The following is a 14,167-nucleotide window of genomic DNA, read 5'->3' as shown; positions in this document are numbered from 1 at the left end:
ACTGAAATGATGCTGAAGTTGGCTGATTCAAAGCCTCTGAATTGCCAGAAGACTAAAGGAACATTCCACCCCATTTTAAAGCAACCTTGGATCAGGTCCCAATCAAAAACCACTAAACCTAGACTTCTCCGACCTGGACTAAATTGTGTCTTAGATACTAAAGAATATATATCAAACACATTTTTTTATTTGTGAAACCTTTTTCCAATCTTTGAGAAAATGTAAAATCAGGCCATTTCCCCATGTTTTTCACAGTCTAACCTAACCAAGGTCCGAGTCAAAAACCACTAAACCTAAAATTGTCATAGATAGTAAAGAATATATCAAACACAGTTTGGGATTTGTAAAACCTTTTTTCAATTTGTCAAAAATTGAAATCTATTGTCCTCTGTGTAACATACCACTTTTGACTAGGTCCCAACAATTAAAATATTTTTTTATATTTTATTCTATTAATATTATATTTTGACATTATTTTGACAAAAAAAATCATTCAGCTATCATTTTTTCATTATTAGTATTATTATTATTATTATTATTATTATTATATTATTATAGATTGATTCAAGGATAAAAAGGGAGAGATATACGCCTGTCTCTATATGCCCACCAGCAAGCTTTCTTTTTTTTTAAATGTTTTTTTCTTTATCAAAGTAGGAGGCCTATTTGTCTGTGGTGTTGAAGTGATCTGGTTTGATTTATGAACATACATTTTATGCATCTTTTGTGGATTCAGTGTCAGTTCTGAAAACTGAAAAGCATTTCTGTTAATCCATTTTAATTTGAATTATGGTACAGATGGTGAATCAGAAGCTGTGAATCGGAAGCCAACTTCAAGATTTAATATTTTAAATTCAGTTTTCAGTTGTACCCTGCTTTGTGACTTTCAAAGCAGATGCTATGTTATGTATAGTTTTGTATAAATGTGTGTATAAATCTTTGGGAAATTAAACTCAAGAGTTTGTTATTAACTATATTCCCAAAGTATGACACAGCACATCTTGTCTGGCAATATGTGTCTGGTCAGTTCATTAACTGTGATGGTGTGTTTTTTGCAACTCCAGTGACAGTGAAAATAATCCTGAGATTCCTCATGTAACCTACTTCATTCAAGTTCCTTTTACAAGTTTGGGTTTCCTATTGAAATTATGAACTTATCTTTTCACTTTTCTTTCTTTTTTTCTTTTTATGTATTATACATTTTTGTTTGCCATTTATTTGAAGGGGACCTATTATGGCATCTAATACCTATTTTAAACAGGCCTTGAATGTCTTAAAAACAGGCTTTTGATTGTTTTTACTAAATAAATTAGAAATTCAGCCTCTAAACCATGTCTTTATCTTCCCATTCTCTAACCTCATTATCTATGCGGGATTCTGAGTGGGCGGGGAGGCTATGATAATGAGGCTCTGTGCTGATTGGCTGCCTGAATGACGCGATACACCACTAGGAAAAAATGGCGGAAGCTCCGGCCGGCGGAGTTAATTGTCGGCGTGGTTTCACGCATCGGAGGCCCACCGATGTAAATTGCATTTTCGTTAGTAACGAAAGGGAGCAGAATCTGAACGGCTCGTAGAAGCCACATCACACTGGATAGATCATCCGGGCGGCTGTACAGACACTGCAGAATTTGGTTGCTTTCCTCCTTCTCTGAGTTGGCAGTGCTGAGGGGAGACCACTTTATATATGTTAAAACAAGAGAAAACATGTTTTTCATAATAGGTCCCCTTTAAATAGTAAAAGTCTAGTAAAGACAAAAAGAAAGTAAAAAATGTTTCAATGTTTCCATCACTACTCTGGTCACAAAGATTATGTCATTTATGGCAGAGTGACCAGAATAAACTATGTTCTGTCAGAGTGTGTTCCTTTATCTGGATGAGAGACAAAATACCTTAGCCTATAATATAAACAAGAAAGAACAAACAACTTCTCCCATTTAAGGAGATTTACTCAGAGTTTCAAACCAAACTTCTAGGCGTACAAGGCTCAGTTCTGATAGGGCGAGCCTCCCGGAAGGGGATAAAAAATTAAAATCAGCGCAGAAAGGTTATAAAGTATGATGCACATTTGTGTAAGATACAATAATTGTCTGAACACAGGCTCTCCCTTCATGGGAGCACAGGCTGGTCCCTGCCTCTTGGCTCTCTTCATATTCCTTTCTTCGTCCAATCTTTGACACACAGAAATAAAACTCACATTATCTTCCTCCTTTATTCCTCGCCTGACTTCCTTCTTTGTATTTCCCCATAGTATTACCTTGAACTGATAAATCTTGGATGTGAAGGTGTGTGTGTGTGTGTGTGTGTGTGTGTGTGTGTGTGTGTGTGTGTGTGTGTGTGTGTGTGTGTGTGTGTGTGTGTGTGTGTGTGTGTGTGTGTGTGTGTGTGTGTGTGTGTGTGTGTGTAACAGAAACCAACAGATGTCCTGTCTTTTCTCCTCTTTGTATCACCTCTCTTGGCACGTTACCAAGGGTCATCACACTTCTTGTTACAGCACGTTGCAGTAGGCTATGTATTATGAAAGTAAATAGAATGATCAATGATTTTATTCCACTCATATTTAAACTGAATTAAATGAAACAGAAATCATTAACCCAAAGTTATTAAAGCAATATAAAATGTTGCGCTCTTTCTTTTGCGCAACTGTATTGTAGTCATCTTTATTTCACTTTCACATGAAGGCATCACGCGCTCAGCCGCGCTCCACCTCTGTCACCCGCTCAGGTAAACCAGCTTTACTCCACCTGAGGTGTCACACGCACGAAGGGAGTCACTCAGTAAACACCTCCTTGCGGAAGAGGTCTTGAGCTCCCGGAGGGAGTAGCCTCCGATAAGAAACACCATGGCCGAATCCCAGCTCATGTGCATGGAGGATGGGAAAATCGGAGCCAAGACCCCGGAGTCCAACCCGGAGTTTTACTACAGCGAGGAGCAGCGCGCCGCCGTGGAGGAGCTGCTGAGGAACGGAGACGGAGCCTTCAAGACGAGACTCAAAGAGGACAACATCAAAGACTTTCTGTCAGCGAGGGAAGTCCGACTCTTACTGAACACTTTCAGACAGTATGACTCGGGGGGAGACGACAGCAGCAGCAGCAGCAACACGGTCCCCACCGCCGCCGGGACCGACGCGGATTCCGGGCTCCGCTCCACGTACTGGCCCCAGATGTCGGACACGGCCGTGCCGCCGCTGGACCTGGGCTGGCCCGGCGGGGCTATGTTCAGGGGGGGCACCCGGGTGGCCGTGCACACGCACCCGCCCAAGGACCAGGGGCCCCACATCAAGGAGGTGGTCCGAACCCTCATCCAGGAGGCCAGCAAGGTGAGGATGTTGGCGTTTAGGGGATATTAGTACTAGTGGTCTGTGTTATTATTGTATTAGTTGATCAAACCCTGTCAGAAGTTATTAATGGTAGTTCTAACTTTATTACAGAGTGAACTTAGATGAAGAAGAAAAAGCGTATGTGTGTATATATATATATATATATATATATATATATATATATATATATATATATATATATATATGGGTCAATGACGTGATTAAGGTTGCCACCCGTCCCGTAAAATACAGAATTGTCCTTTATTTGAGAAAAAAATGTTGCGTCCCGTATTGAACTAATACGGGACACGATTTGTACCGTATTTTCATTAATTTTTACACCATATTCTAGTTGAATTATTTAAATAAGTTAACTTTTACACCATATTCTAGTTGAATTATTGAAATAAATTAACCGTTACACCATATTCTAGTTGAATTATTGAAATAAATTAACTTTTACACAATATTCTAGTTGAATTATTGCAATAAATTAACTTTTACACCATATTCTAGTTGAATTACTGAAATAAGTTAACTTTTACACCATATTCTAGTTGAATTATTGAAATAAATTAACTTTTACACCATATTCTAGTTGAATTATTGAAATAAATTAACTTTTACACCATATTCTTCACCTGTAACTATATTATACATCTTGGCTGATGTGGACATACATAGAATAGGAGGCTATTTCAGCTGCTAGTATGGTTGTCTGTCTCTACAGTCATGCAAGTTCAATGCTATTAAAGCACTTTAAACTTTAAATCAAAGCATTTTGTTTTTTCATATAAAATAAACACATTTTTATTCAGTTTAGAAGTTTTGGGGCTTTTTTTTGGCTCCTGCGCTGCTGAAATCAGGGCGTCCCTTATTTCTATTTCTAAAAGGTGGCAACCCTAGACGTGATGCCTATATTTTCTGATAAACAGATTTTGTTTCAATTCAAAAAAGGTTTAAATGGATAAAGAATAGCATATATATGAACTACCTGTCCCACATATGGACTCCCTTGAATTTTACCAAAAGAATACTAGTTATTTGGGATTTTGTTGTTGTTTTAAGCATCAAAATGTCATGTGGTGTGACTGTTCGACCATGACTCTTTTTTTTGAAAACTTTTTTTGAAATCACTCTAAATGTTTTTAAATCAATCTTCTGCCCTATCTGGCATGATTTCCGAAATGTCTTGTAGTCCTGTGTAAGATTGCAACACATTTGTATTTATATTCCCATCATAATATACAAACAAAGTTTGACTGATGATGTCCATTTTATGAAATATCATGTGGCGCGACCATTAAAAAAACAAAAAATTTTGTATACTACTGAAAACTTGTAAAAAAAAAAGATGTCAAAATGTTAAGGAAATTGATTTGTTTTAATATGAATCACGGTTGCACCACATGACCTTTTCTTAAGGCTAGTGCCAATTCATCTTGACAAAAAACTCTGAAATCACTTAATTTACAATTTTTATATGAATTTATGTGTACACAACATTCTTAATGTGCAATAGATTCTTCTTTTTTTTTTAATTATTTTAAAATTGACCTGTTGAAAATCCTTATTTGTCATTGACCCATATATTAAACACACTTGGAGACCAGACCAGGCAAGGCTAGGCAAAGCAAGGCAAGTTCATATCTAGCACAATTGAACAACAAGGTGATTGATTTATAGAAGAATAACATGACGTGTTCATAAAAAGACTTTGACCTCTACAAGTTACAGGCTTTTACAACCTTATTCCCGATATGGCATTACCTTTGACCCCGTTACAATAAGGATACACACCCTTTTTGTTTGTTTAATCCTGTACGGGGCCAAGGGGAGTTTTCATCAATCAATTTATCAATCAGATAATAATATAAAATACAGTATCCAAACGTTATACCTGGACTTTGAAATAGACAAGTGGATTTCATCCAAGTAGCATTAATAGTCTACAGGCACGAAGGTTTGAGAATTATATTCATGATTTTTAAAAATGATTTTGAGTTTCAAGCTAGTAAAATATCAAAATTAAATCCACATGAGAAAGATGAATGAAATGGGAAAAATACAAAATATTATAGCAAAATTAGGGAGACATTTCTTCTAAAAGTAATCTATTCATTAATAGGAAATGAAAAGCTACAGTTCTAAAAAAAAAAAAAAAAAAATAAGGATAGATATTCAATTGTAGAATGGGAATGTGGAATCTGTATTTATCATGAAACATGTCTTGTAGGAATTTGTCCTGTTCATTTTCAAGAAGATTGCTGAGCTTGAGAGCTGGTATTATCAGATAAAGCTGTCAGACAGCTTTTAACTACATTCATCCCCAAAGATGTTGCCTTAAAATTGAAAGCACACTGCTCTCTATAATGACTTTGTGGAAGAGTGTCACATTGTTTCTTTGAAATCTGAGAAACCCCTTTCACTTAATGTCAGCCCGAGCCAAGAAGTGGACACTAGCCCTGTGTAGGTTATGGTTGCTTTGCAGTATTCTGGCCATTTCTCCAGCAACAACTTAGGGCCTGAAATGACTGTGAATCTGAGCAACCAGTTGTAATGTTTACTCCTGTACAGCTGGAGCTAAGCTGACTCATCTGTTCCGCTCGCTGACTGTAGTGGAGGAACATGCTTGTCTTGGTTGTGGCTGCCTCAGGTTGCCTGTTTAAAACTGGGACAGGGAGCGTGATGGGAATGTGATAAACACTCGCTCAGGGTTCTGGAACTCACCTCAATGTGCGACTTCTCTCAACTGCTCTGTAATTTAGCATTGCTGGCGGTTTAAGCCGGCGTGAATGGGTAGAATGTGACACAACTTCCTGCTTTGTTGTTACACATCAGGTACCCACAAAAAAAAGAAAAGGTTTTTCCTAAACTCATTACAAACACACTCTCATAACAGTTTATATAATCCATTTCTTCTTCTTACTGTTCTTCTTCAATATAAAGTAATCCACAACATAGATATTCACCTTTACATGCACATATTAAAGTTATCCTCGTTGACTTTTATTTGTCAGGCATTTTAGTTGTGTATTATTATTATTATTATTATTATTATTATTATTATTATTTAGTATTTAGTTTTTTTATTACTGATGAGGACGATGACAATGCTGATGATCCACCCTGGTCAACTTCCCACAAGTCCTAGCTTGTAGCTGTGCTGCAACCACTTAGAGACATGCTCAGCATTTTTCTGCAGAGTGGAAACAGCAGGCCTTTTTTTGCTTAACAGAAGAGCATTTGTTGCAACTTTGAAGGCTAATTCTTTCCATGACTGTACTCTCCTGAAAGAACAGTGGGACAATCAAACAATCCACACTTTCAAGCCTCCTTCATTAGCTTGCATTGGGCATGTCACTGCATGTTTGAATGAACTGAGAAACAGTCAAATAAGTAGGAAGTGTACTTTTTGTACATCATCAGTACTTGCACCATGTACTTGGCCTTGACATTTTATTTTATTCTGATGATCAGTTCAACATAAAACAATTTTACTGTTTAAACTGTTAAAAAAGAGATGCAAACAGGAAAGCATTTTCTGATTTAAACTGCACAGCACATTCCAGACAATGTTGAAAACATATTGCAGTTGTAATATAATACAAAATAAAACAAATGCTCTTTACTCTTCAAATCTTTACTCTTATTTTACCTTTTACCCCCCCCAAAAAAAATGCATCAGCCACCGGCAAATCAGTAGTTTTTCTATCCCTTGGCCATGTTAAATATTTCAATATTTCCATAAAATGCATTTGGTAACTTTGATATGTCCTACCTGTGTCTTCTCTGTGTGGCAAGATCTTTTCATGGCCTTGATGAACCAAGTTTAGTTAAAAACCTGAAGATAATTGTTATTCTGAAACCTGGGCCCGTTTGGACCCTTCAGAGGCAATTATGAGTAATTTAAACACCTCTGATTCCACAGCTCCACCGTCTTTACAGCTGTGTCACAGTAAAAACCCTCACAGAACTAGAATTAGTGTTCACCTTTGTGTTGTGATCCCATCAATGGGATCAAGCAGATCCAGGAAAGATTAACTGCAGAGTCTTTTGTTGCCGGACAGAATGCTGACTAAACATTTTGCCTTTGCATTTAATAGGTTACTGGGTTTTCTTGAACAGTTTAAAGAAGGCTCTTGTAGTGCCCGAGTTTTAATTCATCTGTAGTGACAGACTGTGTGCAACAGCGTTGTCGTCTGGATTAATTCTTCTTTTTATTTTGGTGATGCCATCATAATTGTAATTTTTTTGAATATTGCATGAATTTAAACAAAATTTAATGTAGTAAAAGCTATGTTACAGCTGCTTTGTGTACATATATATCCACTAGCTCTGTATTTGGTGAAAATAGAGCTCCACTAATCCCAGTGCTCTGGGAGAGAAGAAGGCAAAAGGCTCATGGGAGCGGTTATTAAGTTCCTGAATCCCTTTGTTGTTTTAAAGCTCTGCCAGTAAGATCTGTCATTCTGACTGGCAAACAGCAGTAGGGAAGCTTTGTCTATTAGCTTCTTTAGTGGTGCTCTTGGACACCAAGGGGGTTTATAGGAGCACTTGCACTATTCTCAAAGTGCAACAGTGGATAGAAAAGTGCTTCGTTTTTAAAAGATCAGCTTCACCTCTTAGATTCTTTGTTAGTTTCCAACCAGCCATTTCAGTCTTAAGCACATTTCTTTTCTTTCTTTTTTTTCCTGTTCTGGAGAAAGGTTAGGATGTTGGATTTGAGCCAAATCAATGTCACGAGGCTGACACCTCGGTTAATCTTGTTGTGTCACATTTTTTCTTTACCAATGTGTTGTTGACTTGTCACTCACCACGTTTTAGAATTTCACTGAACTGGTGCAGCTTGATTTCTTCTTCTTTATTTTAGTTATGTATTATGAGTCAGAATTAGAGCACATTGAACAGATGGTAAACGTATTACTTGTTGTTTTAAGCTTTTAGTGTTGAATTAGTTAAACTAGCTTTTTTTATCACCCTGCATAGGGCTGTTCGATTCATCGATTTTAAATCGTAATCGCGATTATGTAATTAGAACGATGTTAAAACGTGAAACTTGTAAAATCGATTTTTCACTTTTTTTTTTTTACCTTGTCTGCACACATATTAATGATTGATACCATATTAATGATTGATGGAAATACCTCTCAATACCTGCGACAAGTGCCCCATCGGAGAGGCTCTTTAGTGTAGGAGGGGGTGTTGTAACATGCCACCGGGCATCCCTCAAGCCAGATGCGGTAGACCGGCTCGTGTTCCTTGCAAAAAACTTGCAAATGTGAATAGCAAATGTAATGACTGACATTACACACCTCTACCTCCTTCATGGGTTGCATTATTATGTGGCATGCAAAGACCCAGTTTAGTTTAATTAGAAAATGTCTTGTTTTATTTAATTGGAAATATAACTTACTGTATGTTTGCAAGTGCTGATTTTCTGATTTTTTTTTCCAGAGATAAAACTTTATATTTTATTATATTTTTTAAAACTTTTTTTCAACTTATTTTACAGAGATTTGCACTTTATTCATTCATTTTTGGTTTAATAAGAGCAAAGTTTGCACTTAAAGCCCAATGGGGCAAATGTTCAATAAAAAAACAGCATATTTGAAATAATTTCTTTGCCTTTTGTCAATTCACAAAATAATCGTAATCGTAATCGAAAATCGGATTTTGAGAGAAAAAAAATCAAGATTTTACTTTTGGGCAAAATCGAACAGCCCTAACCCTGCATAATTTAATCTCCATATGTTTGAAAAGAAAAGGTGTTACCGTTGATGCTTTTAAAAATACTTGAAAAGTATTCAGCAGTTTCTTTTCCTTGCAGGTTATTGGAATAGTGATGGACATTCTCACAGATGTTCAAATCCTACAAGACCTGATGGATGCAGCTTCGCGTCGTTCTGTGCCTGTGTATATCTTGTTGGATCAGCAAGGTGTTCCACACTTCCTGGACATGTGCTCAAGGCTTCAACTCGGTGCACAACACCTCCGGGTAAGATAGCACTTGCATAAAGGAGAACGGAAATGTAACCCCTAGTTTCCACCAAGCCTGAGAGGGCCACAAACCCAAAAGTGACCTTCCACTTTGCTCCACCGGGCTTCTAACAAAGAATATTTTCTACTGTAGAAGGAGCCAAGGGGAGGTTTGGGTGAACTAGTTTTGGCAGCATAGTTTTGAAGACTTTCTTGTTGGTTTTGTCTTAATTTCCGGCGTAATTCCACTCGCATAACATTGACCATGTTGTTTTCTGTTCATGGTCTGACTGTGACCCTTTGTGGTTCCAGAACTTCAGAACCAGAACAATTGAAGGAGTTGGCTTCAGTCTGTCATCCGGCAGATTCCCTGGTTCAGTTAGTAATAAATACATGCTGATAGATGGTGACAAAGTCGTGTTTGGCTCCTACAGGTGAGACCTGCATGTGTGTGTGCGTTTATCAAACTGCTTTAAGTAATGAACAGGAGTCTTCAAGTCCGGTCCTCAGGGTCAGCTTTCCTGTATGTTTTAGATGTTTCCCAGCTCTAACGCTCCTGACTTAAATTAATTGATCACCGTCAGTTTGTCACCAGGATTTGGACCTGTGTGGTAATGACCCATCTGTTTGAATCAGGTGTCTTGGAGCTTAGGAGCATCTAAAACATGCACTGGACCTCAAGGACCTGATTAGAAGACCCTTGTTGTAGAGTGTACTGTAATCTATGAATTTCACTTTATTATTTAACAATTCTGTAATTATTGAAATGTCTAACTCTTTTTGATAAGATGAGCTTTGTGGCAAAACACAAAAGGACCTAGTCAGCTGGACCAAACAGTGCCAGCTCACTTGTACAAGTTTAAATTCATGAACAGTTATTGCAAACGTCACAAAAAGGTTGAGGTGAGATTATGCATCATGGGGAAAAATTATTTTTATAACTGAAAATAAGAAAAAAAAAGAAGTTGTATGTGTAACATTATTTTTATTTTGGTATTTCATTGTGTCATTGCTGTCACAAAGATAACGTGCAGTGATTGTTGCTAGGTAAACATGGAAAACACTACTCTACTTTTTTTGAGTGGACCTGTGATAGACTGGCGACCTGTCCAGGGTGTTCCCCTGCCTCTGGCCTGTGATGAGCTGGGATAGGCTGCAGCAGAACCCCGTGACCCGGCAAAGGATAAAATGGGAATAGAAAATGGATGGATGGCACTGAGTTGTTGATTTCTGAGACAGCCATGTAGCTCATCACGACCCAGCACTATTAGACATGAAACGATGAGCAAATCCAACAAGACACAATTGCTGGTTGAGTTCTAAAAATATATTCATAAAACATCAGAGAACAAGCTTGCAATAATACTTTCAGTTGTGTGTCTTTGTGTGTTTCTTTTTTTATGTAATATGCCTGCTGTGGATGGTTTGTGGCAGTTTTTGATGCCTTAAGGATAAGCAGAATTGAATGGGTGGATCTTATCAATCCAGTGGGCTTATCCATGACAAAGTGCAAATTTGATAAATTAATACATAACAAATCTCTTGTTTGCTTCCTAGTTTTGCCTGGTGCACGTCTCGTATGGACCGAAACATGATCACTGTGATGACAGGACAAGTGGTTGACTTCTTTGACAGAGACTTTCGTGAGATGTACGCAGTCTCTGAGAAACTGAACCTCTACAAGGAGTTGCATGTTAGTCCGCCTGCTGAAAATGAGACCGCCACAATTCGATCCAAAGTAGGGCCCAAACGCCCCACATTACCAGCAACTACATCCCGCTTCCAGGTCACCTTAGGAGATTCACGGAATGCCATCGAGGTTCCTGCTCACAAATACTACAATCCTAAATATGCCCTAGCGTTTGGGGGCGCTCCGAACCCAACAAGGTCTCTGAAAGAGTCAACATCTAAAAGGGGTACAGCTCAGGCCGGGGTTGCCATGGAGATGGACCCGGGAAGGCCTCGATTGTCCAGCAGTGATAGGCTGGAACGGACAAGTCCAATTCCCTCTGAAGTCCCAAGTGAAAGCTCCAACATGCCAAATGGAGTTACTCAGGATAAAAAGGGACGGTTTACATGGAGGTCAAAATTCTCGAAAAAGAAATCTTCCAAAAAGCATTCTGTTCAAGACACTGCAAGTCCTTCTGTCACAGAAATTGATCAAATTGATGATAATGAGGACACTTTTGTGATTGTAAAATCTCCATTTAAAGATAACAAGAAGGTATCGAAACAGGATGTGAGACTGGGGTCTCAGCAAACTGTCAACACTGCACATGACAACGGAAGTAAGTCAAATATTGTGCATGCACAGTTTTATCTAAAATTTCAACTAAATAATGAAATAAAATGGTTCTAGTAATGTGACAATTAAGAGGGTAGGAAAGTTTTGTTTTTTTTCTTTTTTTTCTGACTTGTTTGACTTAGTTATGGTCTGCAGAGATATGAAAGTAGTTACCATGAGTGTTATTTTATCCAAGATCCTCATTTTATAGCAAACACATTTAATTTAATTTATCTTGAGTTGTGCATTTAAAAAAAAATCCTTTTATACATTTCTACATTTCTAGTTAATTGTACCTCACGAATATCTTCTTATGTCTCTCCCTCTTTCTCTTTCACTTTTTTTTAATTTGCAGGTTTTAAGAGTCAACGTAAAGAAAGAAAATCGTGTACCGTGTCCTGATCTGATCGTGCTTGTCTCTAACCACAGACTGCAGTCACATTCTTGACTCACTTCACGTTGAACCAGCACTTTAAAGACCAAACGGATGTGTTTATTGGCACATACTGCTTTTGTGTTTGTTCTTTTTTTAATTGTTTTTTTTTTTGTGTTTTTCAAATCAATCAAAGTGTTGTGAGATATATGTTGTCCTGGTGCGATGATTAACTGTCTCCTTTGTTCTCTTCTAATCTGGCTAAATCATTGCACGTCACACTGCTCTGGAGAAGATTACAGCTGTGAAATATTGCCTCTCCTTGACTAATTGTTTTCCAGTTGACCTTCTCTATGAACAGCTGAACAGCATAAATTCTCAGATGGAGGTGGGGGGGTGTGTCATATATGCAAACCTGTAAAGCCATATTTAAATAATGAAGCCAAGGAGAAACTTTAGTGCAAACTTGTCTTGACATGTTGCATTGCCTAAAAAAATCTACCTCCATACATGTGGTGTTAGTGTATAAATATGTTTTTAGGTTTGATTTCCAGCCTAGTTAATATGCAATAGATGCAAAAAGGTAATCAAAATTAAAAATATTTGTTTTATTGCTATTTAGAGAATATTGGGCTGGATAAATTATCTCATTTTAATTTGACTCAAATGTGACTCATTTTAACGTTTCCTTTATTATGATTCAGTGTTAAAGCAAATATGAAGTGAGCTGTTTATCTGGAGGCCATTGGACAGACGACCATGGTGGGGTATAGTGACAACCAGATTCCTATAAACAAAAGACATCTAAAATGATGTGCAGCAGAGAGGTGACAGGTGAATAACTGTTGTGGATTTCATTTGAAAAAACTTGTTGATTGAAGGTGTTATTAGCAATTCTGCCGCAATCTTGGATGTTATTAATAGTAACTCTGAAGTCACTGAATGAGTCATCGCATTAACCCTGCCCCCCCCCATTGCGATTGGTTCAGTTCTGAACCAGTGGAAATGGCTGTGAATAGGAGGGGTACCAGAATCATTCACATAAAAAGAGTTGGCACAGAGTGAATGGTCATGGCTGTCCTGAATTAACTTGACTTAACTGTAAGAGCACATGTGCAAACAAATATTTTCAAGAATCAATTTCCACCACTTGTCTTAGGAAACAGTGTTGACTTCTGTGCTTTTTTTCCCTCGCTGCTTTGGATTTTCACTGTACTAACAGTGACGTTGAACACTGTTAATCCCTGAATAACTACTTTATACTTTTGCTTCTTATCCTGAGGAGACCTTGAACACACAAAAATGTATTAATTGTGCATAAAATGACACTAACATTTTATAATTTGTCTTTAAATAAATTATAATCAAAGATCTGATGATCTAACATCTGTGTAATGGAGTAAAAGTGTCTTCTGTCTGCTCTTGTAAGGGTTTCATTAAAGGAAATCCGTTAGAGAAGTTGTGACAAAACCGATTACGGACAAAAAAATTTTTTTTTTCTTCTTTAAAAATAAATTTTCCTGCAACAAAAGAGCTAAATGAAAGTCATTACTTTGATTGTAGCTTCTCTTAGTGACAACATCTTGCAGTTTAAGGTAGAAACCCGATGACTGCAGTGAACAAAGTGGCCGCTACACGCTGCCAGGCACTCGCTAACAGCCCAGATCTCAAAGAGGAACTGCAGCACTGATGGGGCTGCTGGTTGAGTCAGGGGGGGGTAGGCTGTGGTGCAACACTGAAACAGGAAGTCAAAACTGCAGCAGGAAGAGGCCTTCTTACAGTAACTCCCTTAAGATGCAGCAGGCATGAGAATAGAGCCTTTCGCGTAACATGTGCACCCAAATGTATATTTTAAGGATCCATTTGTCTGTTCGGTGGAGATATTTGATAGGGGGATTTTTAACAACTTTTTTTAACAGGTTTGTACAACTGCAATTAAAAAATAAATGTAAAAAAACTCCAATACCTATACGAGTCTTCCTTGACTGTTAACAGTTTATACTGCCGATGAACATTACATGTAGACATGACCACATCAACTTTGGAAGTAATGTCTAAGGTGACCCCCTCCCATAACATACAGGTGTGTATAATTATTCAGAATGTACTATGTAGTAATTTACAGTCATATAACCTTGATTACCAAAACTTAACTTTACAATTTGATCACCGTCAGTGTTAGTGTGACAGAATGTTTATTATTGCATTTTCT

The 14,167-nt window shown here is 37.6% G+C and overlaps 1 protein-coding gene across 1 annotated transcript; it reads left to right on the top strand.

Moving 5' to 3' along the window:
* The first annotated feature begins 2,735 nt into the window (after nt 1–2,735).
* Nucleotides 2,736–13,903, top strand: fam83fb (family with sequence similarity 83 member Fb). The gene is made up of 5 exons (XM_061720632.1): nt 2,736–3,319; nt 9,150–9,317; nt 9,611–9,732; nt 10,856–11,586; nt 11,938–13,903. Exons 1-5 carry the CDS (start codon nt 2,843–2,845, stop codon nt 11,982–11,984), a joined length of 1,545 nt encoding a protein of 514 aa, XP_061576616.1. The 5' UTR covers nt 2,736–2,842; the 3' UTR covers nt 11,985–13,903.
* Nucleotides 13,904–14,167: the final 264 nt, after the last annotated feature.

Source organism: Cololabis saira, chromosome 1 (assembly GCF_033807715.1).
Source record: "Cololabis saira isolate AMF1-May2022 chromosome 1, fColSai1.1, whole genome shotgun sequence".
In the NCBI taxonomy this organism is placed as follows: domain Eukaryota; kingdom Metazoa; phylum Chordata; class Actinopteri; order Beloniformes; family Belonidae; genus Cololabis; species Cololabis saira.
The sequence above is the reverse complement of the archived record's forward strand: the minus strand, read 5'-3'. Positions and strand labels throughout refer to the sequence as shown.

Bases quoted from the DNA above. Each gene is read 5' to 3' on its own strand.
- fam83fb (XM_061720632.1), top strand. From the start codon at position 2,843: ATGGCCGAATCCCAGCTCATGTGCATGGAGGATGGGAAAATCGGAGCC. The intron at 3,320-9,149 runs GTGAGGATGTTG...TTTTCCTTGCAG, and splicing joins TCATCCAGGAGGCCAGCAAG to GTTATTGGAATAGTGATGGA. The intron at 11,587-11,937 runs GTAAGTCAAATA...TTTAATTTGCAG, and splicing joins CACTGCACATGACAACGGAA to GTTTTAAGAGTCAACGTAAA.